Here is an 18,113-nt window from a genome sequence, read left to right on the forward strand (position 1 = left end):
TCAGCTGTGATGACGGACACCATGAATCATGGATTTCATCCCAGATTTTATCCCGGGCCTCAATAAACTATGAAACTGCACTATACGCTCAGTTACACTTCAATCTGCAGTACTGTCTGCGTTGCCTCCAAAGTCTGCTTTTCATTATACTCGTCGTGTGTGACACCCCCCCACCCCCCCCCCCCAAGGTCTGCCCCATGCCTGTAACTCAGACACCAATGTCACGGTAAAACGCGGCAAATATTAAACAGCTGAACTGCATGTATTAATGAAGAGCCTAAAGTGAGGATTTACAAACTGTCATAATGTATGCCTGTGAAATCCTGGCCTGTTCAGGACACGTGCTGCACCCAAGTCTACTCTATGTTCCACTGGGAAATGTAAGGTGGTTCCAAAAGCTCCCCTCTTACGGGAGAGGAAACATGAGTTTTAAATTTGTCTCTCGCAACCAGGTAGAATCCAGGGGGAAAACAATTATGTATGTTTTACTATGCAGCTGATCACAAAACAAGTTACAGTGTTTTTCATTAAAAAAAAAAAAAAGCAAGGCAGCCCAAAATGACAGATACATTAAATGCAGATTAAACTAAGAAATAAAAATGAGCAAAAAAGAATGATCCATAACAATAGCAATCGAAAACTATTTTTGACATGTCTAAATTAAGCAAAAAGTTATTATGCTAATACATATTAAGTTTTATTTATCTTTTTTATGGCAATATACATTTTTACCTAAAGTACTATGTGCTGTAAATAGTCACATTATTCGCTAAAAATGGATAATATTTTGATAAAACATTTTATGTTAGGTGGCCTTATCTTCCACACAGAATTCCATGTTTTAATTAATGAGTAAGGTTGTTTTAAACATTAGGTGTTTTCCATAGCAAACAGCTAAAAGATTTCATCAACAACATAAATCACAGATGCTCTCTGCTTGTATGAATGAATTCATGCTATCGCTGTTCAGTTTTAAGTTTATTTTCTCTGGAAACGCATAGTTATTATTCATTCAATTTGTACAAAGTTGCTAATTGCGTCTTTCCTTAATGTTTCAAATATGGTGTACAGTCCTGCTATGTTACTGTACTGTGTAGCATGTCATTAACGATGCAACAATGCATTTACATTTACCATTTGATTTTCTGATCATATCTTATGCCGATAACTGCTGACCATAGCTTAATGCTGCTTTTTATTATCGAATATACTTCACTGACTTGTCCCAAAAAATTCTGTCACATCTAGGTCGATTGTCGATGTAACTCTTGTGCTTGCTTCTGGGAAAAGAAGCTTAAAGTAATATCAGAATTAATCAGATTATCAGAATTATGTTTAACAGAATCTGAAGGTTACAAACTGTTCAGAAAGTACACGCTGGAGCGCGCAGGCTTATGGTATCTCTGAAGAACAAATCCGTGTAGCTATAAGATCAGAACAAGACACGTGAGACAAGTATGGGCTCCATCTACAACAAGTTAATCTCTACAATTCCCTCTGCCGATTTTATTTCTTTATTTTCATCGTCTCCTGGTTTGATTATTATCGATTAAATATATTAACGAAACGTGAAGCTAAAAAGTTGTAATGAAACATACTTTAAAAGGTATGGAAACATAACACTTAAAAAAATTGATGCTAAAATTATATCACAAAACTGAATTTGGAAAAATGATTAATTAGATTAGAATTAAAACGAGCAATATTTAATATATGATGCTGAGGAAGGAATCTAAACAGAATGAAATAAATGATTGTTTGAAGACAACAGCTTGAGGTGCAATGTGGCATAAGTAAAGTTTATTGCCTGATAGAGCGGCTGGCCACAAGGCTGGCCACAAGGCTGGAAAGAATAGATTCCCAAAAGCCCACTGTGAGATTTCCTATGTTCCCCCTCCGGATAAAGCCTATTGGGTCAACAGCCTAAAGAGGAGGCCCCCCAGCCCTGTCTGTCACAGCCATTCCACAACAGCCACAAAGGTGGGGGGGCTTGTTTCCTCCCAGCAAAATGTACCCTCTTCCCATTGCTACCACCTGTGCTGGAGCTGTCCAAGCTGGGCTCGGAGAGTGACGGAGCTGGCGGGCTTGGTTCTTCAGTCCTACCTACTGAGCCGTCATTGGCTTTCCAGACTGCATCATTCAGTCTGCTTCCATTCTCCCAGCCAATCACAGCCTGCCATCTGGTGCGGGGTGTCTCATTGGAGCGTCTTCTATTTAGTTAAGTGCGGACTGTCAAATTACATGTAGAGCTCTTGGAACCAAAATACACAACGGCGGCTCGTCCGTAATTATTACGGATGTTGATTTTCTGGTTTAAGTTTTCATAGTTAAGCATAACATTAACAGGACACAAAATTAACGGAGGTAATGACTGCTTCGAAATTCTTGCTGCAAAAATAATTGCAGAATTCCGCTACATGGAATAAAGGGCTACATGGAGAAAATACATAATCTTTCAGATTGGACAGATTTTTGCAATTCAAACTCGATACTTTGTAACCATGTAGTAGCGAAGGGGAATAAGACAACAAAAGCAATATTGATGCCAATAATGGCTGAACGTCCCCATTAAAAAAAAACGCACATTTGTCTTTTAAACCAGAGGGTATTACTGCTCTAGCAGATTCTGGACAATGAAAATCACTAAGATTATACAACATGGTGGTGGCATTAATCTCTTAATCCAAAGCCTTTTGCATATTTTGTGCGCTACTTAATTAGAATTATAAATGACTACCGTGTCAGGTTAGATGCTATTTATGAGGTTAAAACTTTAACATTTAAAGTACAACAACAACAAAAAAAGAAGAAGATTAAATATCACAGACTTCAGTTTTCACTGCAATTGTGTGTTGAGTGCTGATGCACTTTTACTCAAACCAAGAGATAGGTTTGGTATTAAGAATAATGTTTTCGGCACCCCATTTGTGAAAGCATTTTTTAACCTGTCTTGCTGGTGTATGATCTGCTGATGCGTCCCCACATATTAAATGAAGTAGCAGTGCAGTGACTCTATTGTCATCGCTGTGGGGTAAGACTTGTTCCTGGGAAAAAAAAAAAAGTTACCTTTAACTGCTGAAGGACAGAGCAAACATGTGACCAGTTTCTACTGCACCACTAGACTGACAGTGCTGTGATTTCTCCCCTGTTCCCAGACACAGACGCGTCTTATACTGCAACCCGACAACAGAACATTGCTTGTGGCCGGAACTTAAGTGTCACAGACGAGCATCTATAGCAAAATAAATAAATAAATAGATAAAAAAGACAAAGCCTGCCGGCGAATCAGCTTCCGCCAAATTCAGAGCTGACACTGCAATGGTTAAGAATCATTTCCACCATTTATAGTATGGCGTGGAAAAAAAATGTAATTAAAACGAGCTCCGCCTGACACGAATGGCCTACTGCTGAACACAATCACACACGCTGAGCTCGATAAGCAAGTATCGACTTAGCTGATATAAAATATCTCGGTTTGCTCCCTGAAATCCAGCTTCATTTCCAAATTCAGTGGACATTAGAAAAATGCTTTATAGCATAATCCAATGAATAAACTAAAGGTTTTGAAAAGGGCACAAAATATATACAATTAATACAAATGGTTTCAGAAGGGCACAACAGATAAAGTAAAAACAAATCTCTTCCACAGATATTAAGTTCCTAGTAGAATGCTGAACATAATAAAAGGTATATTACGACGCTTGGAATTAACAACAACAACTCATCTCACTTGTATTATCTGGAATACTTATAACGAACCATGATTATTTAAAAAACAAGTAGGTTAAATTCAGAGAGTAATGTCAGAGCCTATGAGAAATGAACAGGGGTAATGTTATGTATTCTGTAAACAGCAATTAGGTATTAATTAACAGATCTCCACAGAACAGGATTTCTGGTTTCTCGTCACCCGTTCCCCACTCGCTGGGGCTCCACTCGCGTTGCCTGGCTACAACCGTATACCAGCTATTGCAGGGACGATGCCTCCGTGTCTGTACAGCAGGCCTCGTCTCATTAAACCCATGTTTTAAATTAATTTCCTCTACACATGAGCTGTGTCAAAAACGGCCAATAATAATGTATTTCACTGGGCCTTCAAAAACTGGCAAATTAAAGATCAAATGAAAATATGGTGCATGCAAATTATAAATACGACGGTTATTAAGTCACGAACTGGGCGTATATCATTATTTATGCCGTGGGAATTTAAGCTGTTTCTTTAAATTGGAATTAACTGTTATGTCACAGCCAAGGAGAAGAGCGTGGCAGAAGCTAAACTGTAAAAAGGTGGGTTACTGGTTAACGCAAAAAAAAATAAATAAATTCGGCAGCGTTTTAATAAGCAATCAGTGTAGTGAAACCACAGGAAGCAGCATGAAGCTGTCACGGTGAGTTTGAGCATGCGTGATGGATAGCAGGGAGTGGACGAGGTGTAATAGGAAGATCGCAGCGCTGGGCAGGACAGGGCAGAGAGACATACCGGTGAAGCCCATAAGCGCGCCCTCTCTCGCCTGCGCGCGGAGGCCCTCCTCGTCCTGGTAGTCAATGTAAACAAGGTCAATAGCCTGCAAGCCGAACGCTTTCGTCGTCACTACGACTTTCTGCCGTGCGTACAGGAGTTCTAGAGCATTCTTCGACCTCGTAGCACCTAGAATACATAAGAACGTACACCAACAAAAACGATCAAAAAGCAAAATCAGCATCCGATGCGCGACGGCACCCACGCTACAAATTCTATGGCGTGATTCTTGGTGATGCAACACTCATAAATAAAAATAACAGATTTACAAGTAAGAGTTAAATATTTTTTGGGTGTAGCTATATTGACGGTAACCAGGTAAGTAAAGGTAATGAAAAATAATTATTTTTTTAAGCATAAACAAAGTTCGAGAAGCAATATTTACATTTTGAATTGAACGAAGATTATACATATATTGCAATCTTATTATACGTATTAGAAAAAAGATATAGCTATATCTAAAATATTGTATAAATATATACCAATATTATATTATTTGCATTTTATGGGCTTACATGTGCATATATACATTTATTTTTAAATAAATCATAAATATACCAAAACCCATAACAATATTTCAGGAACAGAGGGATAAAGAACCTATGCTGGCACAGAAGTCATCGGAACCGAAGACCACGCCGTCGTGGTGCAGGCCGACCTCGGGGCCGAGGCGGAGGAATTCCTCGCAAACAGCCTGTGAGAAGGAGTGGAGGAAAAACAAAGGAGTGGATGGGTGTGCAGCCAGAGGAAGCTTGTATGCTGGCATCCTGACAACTCTCCCGAATCAAGCGTCTCGTGTTACCGGCACTATTCCCACACTTGCAGCCCCCTCTCCGACGCGCCGCGGCTCAACTCCCGAAGAATACGGTTTTAGGATTAAATCGGACCAGCAGAAACGAGACTCCACTTTGTGGTAAAGAAAAAACGGCCAGCTGTCAACTAAAGCCAACTGATATCTCTGTCATATCCTTCGCTGCTGAATTTTTTCCCCTTCCCTCCAGTTGAAATCAAGTGAACCTGCTGAAGTATGTCCATTACACTGACTACTGCAAAACAAGCCTCTTGGGGGGGGGGGGGCTGGAATCTGATACGCAATTGTGTCAGCAATGGAGCAGTTGGAATTTGTCTGATGCTTTTGTTGGGTTCCAAATTAATTTCACTTCTCGCTGTGACACAGCGATATTTCGCTGTCATGGCTCTGGGATTCAGCCTGGCTAAAGCACAAGCAGAAGCAGCCAGAACAACCAAACAAAGCGAGGAAGAAAAAAATAAAAAAATCAAAAGAGAGAGGACTGCATGTTTCCTCACAAAGACCCCAAAGGTGCCCTTTCCCCTGCTTTTGTGAAGGTCACAGAGGGGAGGAAAAAAAGCCTTCTGAATGATCAAGTTTCTTTACATATGGTAGAGTAAGACGGTGATTCCCTTTCTAAGACTGCCAATTACTTCATGTAAAACTGATTCAGTAAGTTAAAGAAAGTTAGATAAAGGAGCATGCTGGCCTGGTATGCCTTATTCACGTTGTCTCGAAAACAGGAAATAAAAACAAAACAAACAAAAGATTCTTCAGAAGCTATCGCTACGTGAATATCTTTCATGGTAATAACATGTTTTTGCGGAAGATATTTCCCCTCGTTCAGAGGTGAGATGTCTACAGAATGCTTGGGGTTAATGGATGCTGTTAACTGACCTTAAAATTGAGCAGGCCGACTGCACTCTCCACAAATGTCACCAGGCGAATGGGCTCGGTCAGAGTTCTCCCTTTCATATGGTGTTGAAATCTGTCCACGAACTGAAACCAAACACACACACACACAGACACACAAACAGACACAGACACAGACACACACAAAAGCTGCTCATATCCCAATATCGTACAAAAACCCTCAAAGTAAAACGGTAAAGCAAGAGCACAAGATTTATGTCCACGTTGCATAATGCTGCAGCAAATTTCAGGTAGAAATAAAAAAAATAACTCAAAATCCAAATCACAGGTCAGGAAAGACGGTTCTTAAGCTGCAACTTGTAACATTCTTTTATAAACAAACAGATAGGATACAACATTTAAAAAGTTTTGGGCACATTTTCACAGAATGTTCTTAAATGGTTCAAAACATACGCATGTAGGGAAACTACAAGACAGGCATGCTAAGATGGTAACTCAATGCGTAAGATGGTAACTCTTAATGTGTAAGATGGTAACTCTAGATAAACATTTACTTCACTGCATCTCCAATTTTTTCCATCATTATCTTTTTCCCAGAAGCCCTTCAAGAAAATAATACATGCTCAAGTTTGTACTAAAAGACGAATGCGTCTACAAAAGTGAATTCTCCCCGTTTGTCTTATTTTTATTTAACTAGTTCTTATCCAATCCCGAATCCCCTAAACAGAGTGACTTAGGTGACAACCTGAGTTTGATATGACTCTTAATGATTCACACTAATGTTTTAGGTTTCATTTAAAAAGGCATTAAAATGAAGCGGAGTTCTTTGAAGACCAAAGCATTCCAATTTTTTCCAACAGACCAGTTCACAGCGAGCTCTGGGCTGCCAGTAGGGTTATAGCCCAAATTCCAAAATCTATCATCTGGAAAGACACAAAAGCTCTCTCAGTTAGACTGTTCCTTTCAAAGCAAGTTTAAAAAAAAGGAAGAGGAGAAATCCCTAAAGTGGAAATCTGTTATTCCTTTTGCTGTCTCTCTTCCATCCGTTTCTACACGGATGGAAATGGGATGAAAATATCCTCAGGTAAGTGAATTTTTTTCCTTTTCACTTTGCAAAACAATGGCAAAAATACTGCGACCGCACATTTGTTTTTAACTCACATATTCCTTCATTGAATGATTTTTAAGGGGAATTTTAATCATCTCCCCATTCAATCTCAGTTGGATAAATCATATCTGAGAGATTTGCATAAATATAAACCATCAAAGACTTTCATCTTCAAAGGGGTTTTCAAGACCCAATGAGCTTTGTACTGTAATCAGAGGTCACGGCCCCCGCAGGAGTAACGCTGCCATGGCAACATTAAAACTAACTCTGAGGGCTTAGCATAATATTGTCCCTCACAGAAAGAAAATTGTGTTCCCAAACAGGGACACTTGTTTGGCGGCAGCTCAATTTCCTGATATTTTTGGAATTATTTTTAAGACCAAAAAAAAAAACAATAAAAGAACTCTGAATCGCTACTGCACAATGCGGCAGTCTCTGGCTGAAATAAAGTGTCGCAAGGTGAAATTATATACAAGCCCTTAGCAGCGCTACGATGGAGGGGCTATTAGGAAATCTTTGAGTGATAACAAATTACAGGTACATCCTTACAGGTCATGTTACACGGATAACTCTTCATGTAAATATTTATTTCCTCTGGTGTGACTGAAGAGCCAGTCAAGTGTTCAGGTTCTTTTTTTTGCGCAAAGACAGCCTTGATGTTGTTCAAGGAGCATTACTTTCAGGGTCTCCATTGTGGCATTATTAGATGGTGTTCTGGTTTCAAGAGCCACAGTCATTCTAGCTGTCAATTAGCCCGTGTGCTCAGGCCCCTTCCATACTTATCCAGCATTAAGTAAACCCCCCCCCCCCCGCCCCCCCCCCAATTTAAAGCCAGATCCACCATTTTTGGCGTTAAAGTGCAGACCCCGGGAAAGAACATTTTTCGCTAAACCCATCGAAACATGTGAGTGAGGGGAGAGCTGGGAAGGCGGAAAGCAGGCAAGTTTCAATTAATTTCCTTCATAAGGGGGCTGGGGGGTGGGTAAGGGAGGGGAGGGGGGTAAGATTAAATGTTTCCGGCCTGCTGAAGTGTTCATTTCACAGAAGGGATAAAGAAACCAAGGAGGGGACCAGGCCCAAGTGATTCTTTCAGTTTCAGTGCACACCAAACAGTGCACTGGCAAGAATGCACACTGCTCGGAATCTGTGGAAGAATTGTCCTCGGACAAAGAAGGGAGTTACGCTTGTTATAGTCCAATAAGCCTTGTCAGTCAAACAAGCACAGAGCAAGAGGACAATAGCCAAGCAAGAGATTCTCACACAAAAGGAAACAAGTAAGCCCATCTTTTAGCAACAAATCAGTCTTGAGCTTCCCCTCCTAATATAAATAAAAAAGGCGAGAAAATAAACAGGAGAAGGATTTACAGCGCAGCGTACAAGTGAGGGAATAATGAGCGACGTATTCAAACCGCGCCTCACCGAGGACGGGCCCACGACTGTCTGAGGGCCTGCGGTAAACACAGCGACCCATTAACCAGCAGCACTTTGTGTCACACGCCCAAAAGGCAATGGGAAAACAAAAACAAAGGCAAAACATAACTTTAGTGCCATTGCGATACAAAAGAATTAAGTGCTTTAAATATTAATTGCTGGAATGGGTATAAAATTTTAGTTGTGTTCAGAAAAAGCAGGTCTAAGTAACTTCACCAGGGTTTATTTTTGTACTGTTTATTGCTGTTGATGAGTGAAAGAATCAGATAAGAGATGGTGAAGCAGGCACAAGGGATCAGGGTTAACGTCCAATAAACCAGGTGTTACAGATAAAGTTACTAAATAGTGAAAGAAAATAAACCAGGTGTACTGTACTTATGTATGATTCACTGGCAAGATTCTAGCAAAATACTTTAGTCACCATGATGATTCTTTGACTAATATAATCTCTTGACGTGTGATGACTGAAACGACTGGACGGATTGGCGCATATCATCCAAACACGTAAGGAAGCCATTAGCATCTCTAATAGCTCTTATAAAGTAGTAGGGCCGAAAAATATAACAAATATCATGAAAACAGATCCATGCACTTTGAACAGTTCACTACATAAAAGAACCCCCCCCCCCCAAAAAAAGAGAAAAACTATACGAAAACAAAAATAAATGAAAAAGTATAAATGAGAAGCTTGTAGATGGGGGCTGTCAAGGACAGCAGCTGGTGTGTTGAGCCAGTAGTTTCGCATCTTCTGGTCGCCCCCCCCCCCCCACAAGCAGCTGCCTCTGTTAGGTCACTGTAGCATGACTTCCATGCTGTTCCCAGTCTTCTCTGCCCCGCCGACGGCTAGTGCTCCACCATGTGTGAAGCATGAAGAAAGCGTGTTATCCTCTCTCACACATGCACACGTGTTAACATGTCGATGGGAATCAGTGCGATACCAAAATGAAAGTATATTGACAACACGCAACGACAAGCAATAACATCGAAAACTTTCATAAAGACTAATTACCCAAATTGAGGTATAATAATATCATTATTTTGAACACATTACGCTACAATGCATTACGTTTACATTGCACTAATTAAGTTATGCATTGTTTACATTGCACTACATTCTACAATGCACAATGCCTATATGTTTATTGTTATAACTGTATTAGTATTTACTGTATGCACCTTAATTTGTACTTGCGATCTGTGTTTTTCTGTTTACCGGAAGGATATACAGAGTAAGAGTTTCATCACATAGTGGAAACTTTTTCTGTGCATATGAGAAATACTCCCAAATCATGAATCTACAGGGAATCTATAACCCAAATGTGTTTTTTCCTCATTTATTGTCTTATTGAGTTTTCTAACTTTTTCAAATTTTTTTCATTGACCTACTAAGTAAATAATGTGCTTTTCACTTCATTTGTATGTCACTCTGTACAAAAGCACCTGCCAAATAAATAAACGTAAATGTCCTGCACATTTAAGTGTAACTGCATACCAATGTATCTGTACTTAACAAGGCGAAAAGTGAGAATGTACAGACTTGCTGCTATAAGAAAGAAAGCTGAAGATTACGGTACAACCCGTTCTGAGATTGTCAACATGGGTCTGAGGTGCGGACTGATTTACAGTGTGAGAATACACACGCTCATTCCGGCGAGCTTGACACTGCCTGCCTCATCGCACTCATTCATAAACGCAGTAAATAAAAACCAGCCAGCTGAAATGCGAAAAATGCAAAGTACATTGCAGACGCACACGACCTATTTTTGTATTCAGAGTACGTCAAGCAAGTAAACACAATTAAACGATCAAAGAGACAAACACCGACTCCGCTGGCTCGTTGTCACGGATTAATTGATCTCTCAATTTGCTGCCTGTGTTAAAATGACTTTTCTACAAGGGAAAAAAACAAAAACATTTCCAAAATTGCTTGGGAATATTTTAAAACACCTGTCAGCAATTAAAAAAGGAAAAAAGAGCAGTGGCCCGGAAATATATTGGCACTAATTAAAAAGACTAGTTAAAAACTTCCTGCTCCTTGCCTGAAGTTGCCGTAAGAGCCAGACTAACCCCCCCCCCGTACCTAGTAAAGGGCCTGGGATTATTTTCAGGCTCTTTCATAATGACTGTGGAGCTACAGGGAATGGCCACATTTTGTGCTGAATGCTGTAGCCTGTACAGCGCACTGTGAATCGGGCAGGGTGAGGTGGGGGGTGGGGGGGCGGGAAGGGTGGGGGGGGCATGAGGCAGGGGGTGTGTGTGTCCGCAACGACAAATACACACAAGAGTGACCCATATGGAGCCGATCAGGAAGCAAGCTGTTTCATGATGTCACCGTCTCCTGACCTGTGAGTAACTGACATCCGTGCAGCAAACTTTTATAAGAAGCCGCGGGAATAATTTGCCTTGAAGTGAAGCCTGTCGCCGATGTCTCTGCCTGTCTTAGCGGAACAGACACTGTGGCATCCGGTCAACAGCCCGGAGAGGGCGTCGTGTCAGCAGAGTCCCATTTCCGAGGTGAAATCACCAAAGCCCTCGGGCGCGGATTAAGACATAAGCCCTCCACAACGCTGCGGCATGTATTTATGTCTTAAAACCTTCCCATTAAATATCACAATTACCCCCCCCCCCCCCCAAGTGAAATAAAAATTCCATGCGCTTCAATAATGGGTTTTATGATGTCTATGTTTCCCGTTGTTTTCCAATCGCAGCCAAGCACATGTCAAGGTTTTTTTAAGTGCTGGCTTTCCTGTAGTACCACAGTGGGTAGAGTTAGGAATTGTTCTCATTTCTAGACATCTCCGACCTCCAAGTCAGATTTCAAAATGTCATCTGCTCCTTGAGCGCACGCCAAGAAAAACGGAGTCTACCCCCTCTACCCAGCTACAAGGATCAATTCCGATTTTACAGAGAAAAGGAAAAGTTTGTTATTTCTCCTTTGAAGGGACCTGTGGTTTCCTCTTACTTCATGAGTTTATATACGAGAACCACTGTGTTCTTTATCCCGCGTATGTGGTTGGGGGGGCTTAAAATGTCATGGATATTTTTAGTGTTTCTCACTCTACTTGTTTGGCCGAGTTTAGAATTTCCTACCTCACCCCAGAGCCCTCTGGGGAAACTTTCTGCATCACCAGCATTTGACTTCAATATATTTTGTGGGCTGTGGATATTTTAAAATCGATGCGTCTGCAACATGAATCGTTTCGCCAAAAGACTGCTTCGCATTCGCCAATACTTGCCATACTCATACACATGACAGATTAAAGAAAGCAGCCCTCCACTGATTTTCAGTTCCTCTTTGGGCTTTTCTGCCTCTACTTCCCGCCCTTGCCCCCAAAGCCCCTCCACGGGGCCTGATTTCGCATCGCTGCACCATTGCTGGCCTGCCCATGTTACAGCACTAGTCGCACCCAAGGTCTGGCCATCTTCACAACCACAATCATTCACCTTCCTCAAAAGAGCGACTGTCTGGACAAAATCGCACGATCAAAATTCCGGAATTCTGCAGAACAAGAACACAAAAGAGAGATGCTGTATATCAAGGAGCCCACTCACCCACTGCACTTCCGCAGTGCCCTCAACCTTGGGCAGCATCAGAGCCGGGGGCAGGAGCTCCGCCTGAAGGATGACTGACAGGTCGAGGTCGGCCAGGCCGCTGGACACGGAGTTGACCCGGACGCACTTTTCTGTGCGGCCCAAGTTCAGTTCCGGAAGCATCCTTCGGATGGTCTCCCGTGCTTCTTCCTGCAAGGGCAGAAATGAACCGTGTTGATAACTACACAAAATAAAGCACAACGTTTAGCTGTAAAAACGTTTGTAAAAACGTTTAACTGTTTTTACAATGCGCTTCTCTGGTCCCAGTAGACAATTCAGGTTCTCTCAGGGTATCCAGATGGCACCAAACACAGCTCATTCATTTTTCCAGCTGAAAGAAGATCATTATTTACAGCCTGATATTGAAAAGCATATCCAACATAAATGCGTCAACATCAGGACAAAAACACAGATGTAGACTACATTTTTGGGCTGACAAAGAATGGGTTAAGGGGTTTTGACAGAATAGTCATCAGGATGAAGAAATCATAAAATATTCTTAAAATGAACAATTCAGTGAACTCATAAAACATTTTCAGAAGCAAATTAATGTTTTATTTTTTTCTCGGCTTTCCAAGCAATTTATGTACTACATTGGTTCTGAAAAGAAATTATGCAATACACAAACCATTTGAACGTTCAATTGACAACAAGCATGTAGGACAGCGAACACAAGAGAAAATGTTTCGAGAAAATTGCATTTTGGTGTATGGCCGTCATATGGAACAATTTAAAGGCAAAAGGGAAACACTATACATGAAATAGATAAATTTAGAAACAATTTTAGTGTTGACAAACACAGCTTGACACGTAAGATTTAAAATAAAAGATTCTGTTATCTTAAGACATTAAAATTGCACAACAGGAAATAAAAAATAATGCATCATGTCACTGACTTTGGAGGGAATTCATTTGTTTAATTTAAGAGTTGCTGTGATGAGGCTGAAGCTGCTTTCTAGGAATAAGGTATAAATCAAGACATATAAAGGATGTTCTTTACTGGCATGTGCATGAGCCACAAAGACAGGACTCTGCGCCATCACTGAGTTTCTCATCAGCTTATCTAGTTTACTTACTCGCAACACAGGGTGACTTACAAACGAAGGCATTGAAACAAGAGGACAGGAAGAGAAGCAAGGCAGGAGATGAGGATGGAAGGGCAAAAAGAAAAAAAAAAATATCAAAGTCAGTCCTCATTCCTGTGCCTATCAGTGTCACAACAGCACACGCCTGGAGATTCAAAACAGATGTCTGTGTTTGGGAGGGGATTTTGTGGGGGGGGGGGGGGCTACTTTGGCTGAAATGTGGAGGTTCTGTGGAAAAAAATGTGGTGCTAGTTAAGTGTGGTGAGGAAACGGTAGCTTAGGAGTTGTCAGGTCAGATCAGAGGCGAGGCCAGCCGGTGTGGGACGGGGGGCTGGAGGTAATTAGCAAGGCTCCTCGGACAGGGGGGGGCAGAGACGCAGGGAGGCTTGAAAGGGAACCGGAATAATGAAGCGCAAAGGTTAATGAAACCTGAATGAGAGGAACTTTGGGTTCGGTCATCCTTGCACCATTCACAAATAAGCCTGCGCACAAAAAACACCCCCAGACTGCTCTCCTCTGAGCCTTTCTCACACAGAATAGTGTGAGGAAAATGTGTGTGTGGATGGCGGGGGGGGGGGGGGGGGGGGGGGCTCTTATGAAGGACAGGACAGGGCTGTGAAGCCTAAGCAGTCACCAGTCACGCTTCTCGCTTTGGCGGTAATATGTTGTCTCCCGGTTAAAGAGCCGCGGTTTGGACAGGTGATAAAGTACTGAGGTGATCCTTCAACACCTTGTCGCAAGGTGTAGCACTCAGTGTCACATGTCCGTGTGGCACGGTCACGGAGAGGCGGGCGTGAACCCAGCACCCGACGGCATCCGAAGTGTGCAGCCGATAGGAACACTGAAAGGCATAAGTCTGAGGCTCATAATCCCATAAGAGATCGGCCATTTTTTTTTGGCTGCGTACAAAGTCAGGCTCCCACATCAGGTGTGCGATGTTATTAAGATTGGATAAAAAGCAACCTATTCTTCGGAGTTCAATCCTCTGCACAGCCAACCACTACATTTTCTTAGAAATTTATGCTAAGAATCCCAAGTCTTTTGGCTCTCAGTGTAATGAATAAGAAACAGTATATCTCAATAGGCAATTCTTCAATACTTGACAGTCGACAGATAAGGTTCTCTGTTAATTTGTGGTTTTACGACTCGTAAGGAGTGCAGCTCCTGTGGACTGAGACCGAGTCGGAGCTCCAGTAAAATGCAAGGTTTTACATTAATGAGTCACCTTCTGACAAACAACTTCAAAGTTCCCTCCCCAGCAACCTGCATCCCACAGTCTCTGTGAAATACAAAGTTTTAGCCGTCTTTCATTCCCTCCATCAATTCCAGCACTATATCTTGACATATGAAAGCCCGACAGCGTGCACACGAGATGCTTAAGAATACACGCGAGATGTTCTTTTAACTCCGGTAATCCAGAATGCCTCAAAGAGGTCCACTACAAAAAAAGTACTGAGAACTTCATATTTAAGCTTCCAGCAGAGTCCAAAGACCAAAAAAAAAAAAAAAAAAGAAAAACTGAACATTACTCTTGCAGATTACACAGACAGAGTAACTATGCAAGACAGGGCGATATTCAGACGGCAGATCGATGTAAACACCGGTTTGTGCATGCCGTTGTCATGTGTGCACGGGATCGCTGTAGGTGGCGACAGCTCATGCAGAAGGAGAAATCCAGGGGACCTTTTCACTTCCCTCATCCAGAAAAAGAAAGGGAGCGTGACTGTGTGCTGAAAAAGTGGACCCTGTCACCCAGAGAACTGTCTCTCGAATGCCAGAGGAGCCAGAATACACACACACACTTAAATACACACACGCACATAAATACACACACGCACATGGGCGTGCGGTGAGAGGCTGCCACATTCCAGCGGCCTCTCTGTTGATAATTACATTTAAACCACAAAACGACCGATTATTAACAAAATAAAATGAATACAAATCTGGCACTTCTAGTTTCTTAAATCTAACATTCCTTCAGCTGAATTCTGGAAGTGAAAACACGTAGAGGTGTACGCACTTCTTAAAACTGAAATCCGCTGCGATTCAGGCCTCTGAGATTGCTGAGTCACAGAGGGCTGCAGATGTTTCTTTTTTTTTTTTATAACCAAAAACTATGAGTCATCGTTGGGTTCTAGTCACCAATTTCTGTGCATTGTGCAGATCCATTAGGTATGAGGTATAGCAGACAGGCAGAAGGTCTCTTATTGGCCAGGTGACCATCTGATCACTGGGAAAAGTGCTTTCCCAAAAAAAATCACATATGGAATTAGCTGTTCCGCTATGATATACGGTGTTATTTTCCCATTTCCTCCAAAGGAGCGAACATATCCTATTGTGCTCTGCTTTTGAGACGCGCAAAACTTGGGGTCGAAGCATAGGGTAACCCATTATCATTCATTCAAAGTGACTTACAGTAGAGGGACAGGTTACAATTTATGCACCCTCCCTGGGATTTGAACCCGTGACCTTGGTGTTGTTAGTGCAAGGCTCTACTTGTTGGAGTACAGGGGCTGTGATTTATCTAATGCCCCTGGAGCATTTTTCAGGGGGCTAAAGGCCTCGCCGCAGAGCCCCACAGTGAGGCAACTACTCTGCCAAGCGTGGGATTCAAACCCGCGACCTTCCGATCACAGGCACAGAGAGCTAACCTGCTGAGCCGCTGGGCAGCAAGGCATGCGGAGCATTTAAAACTTCCCCAAATAGAGACATTTTCAACTTCCAGCTGCTGTGTTACAGGTGAGGTCTCATAGTCTCGCTCTTTTTTTCCTCTTCTTTTTCTTTCCTTACCCTGACGGCAGAGGTAAAAGTCTGTGAAATCTGATTTCCCCCCGCCAAGGACAACATTATTCTCAGACGGGCTTTGTGAGAGCCCAACGGAATGGCGTCTCTGGCCAGCAGTGGGCCCCTCCACGCTTTACTGTACGCTTTCATGCTACTCTTACCGCCACTGTCATTTTACGGCAGGATTTTGCCCCCATCTCCTCATGAAAACATTCCAGGGCCATTATACGGTCTGCGACACCACCCGCCCCCCCCAAGTGCCAAGGAAAATAAGGGCTTGTAATTTGATAATGAGAGCTGGAGAAGGCTGGAGAAGGCTGGAGGAGGCTCGCCCTTTTCTCGACGCCTAAGCGTTTTGCGATACGCCGGCCCGCCGCGATCTCCCGATGTATCGAGGGACTCAGGGCGAGGTAGATTGACCTCTAGTGAGCACCTGTGGGGCAGGCCAAGGGGGGAGGGTTACCCTGGCAGATTCAGGGAGCCCAGCACCTTAAAAGGGGCCGTGGAACAGGAAAAGGATTGCTGCTCAGCAAATTATAGCAGGGGGACTGGTATTTCTTCAGAGTGAAAGTGGCGACCTTAGGGGGGGGGGCAAGGTGACAATTTGTCAGGGGCTCAGAATTTGTAGCCACGCCCCTGCGTACACAGGCGGATCACGGCAACATCCTACACCAATAAGTTATGTGCCCACAAAGATATTCTACTGAAAAGCCCCCCCACCCCTCCTTCTCCAAACCAAATCTGCCAATATCCACCCTCACAAAATGTACGTACTTAGTGGGTGCTTTTATCCAAAGCGACATTACAACTGAAACCAGGGTCAGATGGTCCCTGGAGCAACTTGGGGTTAAGGACCTTGCTCAAAGACCCAACGGTTACATCACTCTGTTGACTGTGGGATTTGAACTGACGACCTTCTGGTGACAGGCGCAGCGTCCTAACCCGCTGAGCTGCACACAGCCTTCCACTTTCTCGCCCTGTACACCACAGCCCTGTATATAGACACTTAGGGAAAGGAATTTCCCCAGTGGGCCCGCAGTGTGAAGTGACTGGCCAAAATGGCTCCCCAGTTCCCCCCTCAGGGATGGAAGGCCTGAAGACTGGGCCAGCAGCGGGGTGAGATGAGTCACCGAAAATGGCTGGCCGCCATTCTCCACGACGCGGCAGGAACACAGCCGCCGACGTTCGCTGGTACCTGAAAGCCATCACCTGAACACGAGTAGCAGTCATTACTGCCGCCAGATCAGTCATTATTTGTGAAACACATGCGAGGACTGGCCTACCCTTTAAAAGTACATTAGTCTGGAGTGGGTGAAGACCCCCCCCCCTCCCAGATTCCAGCTATTAAGGTTTCTGCACCTGCTCCTAGAGCCTGAAATCAAACAACACAAGCTGCTTTAATTGTTGAAAATGACTTGGAGGTATTCAGATTTCAATAAACGGACTTGAAAAGCTGGTAAAAATTGCCGGGCGGCCAGATACCATCCAGAGCTTGGCATTTCCCCAGGAATTAAATAGATGACACTCACGTGATGCTGGTGCACTCATATCCCCTGGCTGTCTGTACCATCCCACCACGGATGATGATGGCAAAGCCATCTCCTAAACAGTATGGAGATGTGTTCCTGTTCACCTCCATGTTCTATCAGTTTGCTGGTTTTTGGGTGAAGCGTAAGCACTAAGCTACACAAATGATGACACTCAACATCACCTGCCACTACAAGAGACTAGCATCAAGATGGGAAACTTATTTTCCTTTTCAAGAATGCCAGCATGTTGCGTTAAATTAAAATCACACTCCAGCAAAGCTGACTTATCCAGAAAGAATACGTCTTTTTGCTGGGTGATAAATGTCCAGGTTTACCGTGTAAGACATGTCGGAAAATCTGTCACGTTTGTGCACGTCTTGCGTAGTTCAGTCGCTCATGGGAG

The 18,113-nt window shown here is 42.9% G+C and overlaps 1 protein-coding gene across 2 annotated transcripts in view; it reads right to left on the bottom strand.

Annotated features, from left to right (window-relative positions):
- Nucleotides 1-18,113, bottom strand: part of clybl (citrate lyase beta like) — a 55,453-nt gene that overhangs the window by 2,303 nt on the left and 35,037 nt on the right. Inside the window, exons 3-7 of one of the 2 annotated variants that reach the window (XM_023833313.2) lie at nucleotides 12,274-12,462; nucleotides 6,207-6,308; nucleotides 5,120-5,213; nucleotides 4,481-4,648; nucleotides 200-3,044 (exon numbers count right to left, since the gene is read on the bottom strand). In XM_023833313.2, coding sequence (XP_023689081.1) covers nucleotides 3,019-3,044; nucleotides 4,481-4,648; nucleotides 5,120-5,213; nucleotides 6,207-6,308; nucleotides 12,274-12,462 — 579 coding nt within the window. In that variant the 3' untranslated portion in view covers nucleotides 200-3,018. Of the gene's footprint in view, nucleotides 1-199; nucleotides 3,045-4,480; nucleotides 4,649-5,119; nucleotides 5,214-6,206; nucleotides 6,309-12,273; nucleotides 12,463-18,113 lie in introns of those variants that run through there. The other variant, XM_023833224.1, reaches the window with a different exon arrangement.

The sequence above is a fragment of the Paramormyrops kingsleyae genome, chromosome 1, assembly GCF_048594095.1.
Source record: "Paramormyrops kingsleyae isolate MSU_618 chromosome 1, PKINGS_0.4, whole genome shotgun sequence".
Lineage (NCBI taxonomy): Eukaryota > Metazoa > Chordata > Actinopteri > Osteoglossiformes > Mormyridae > Paramormyrops > Paramormyrops kingsleyae.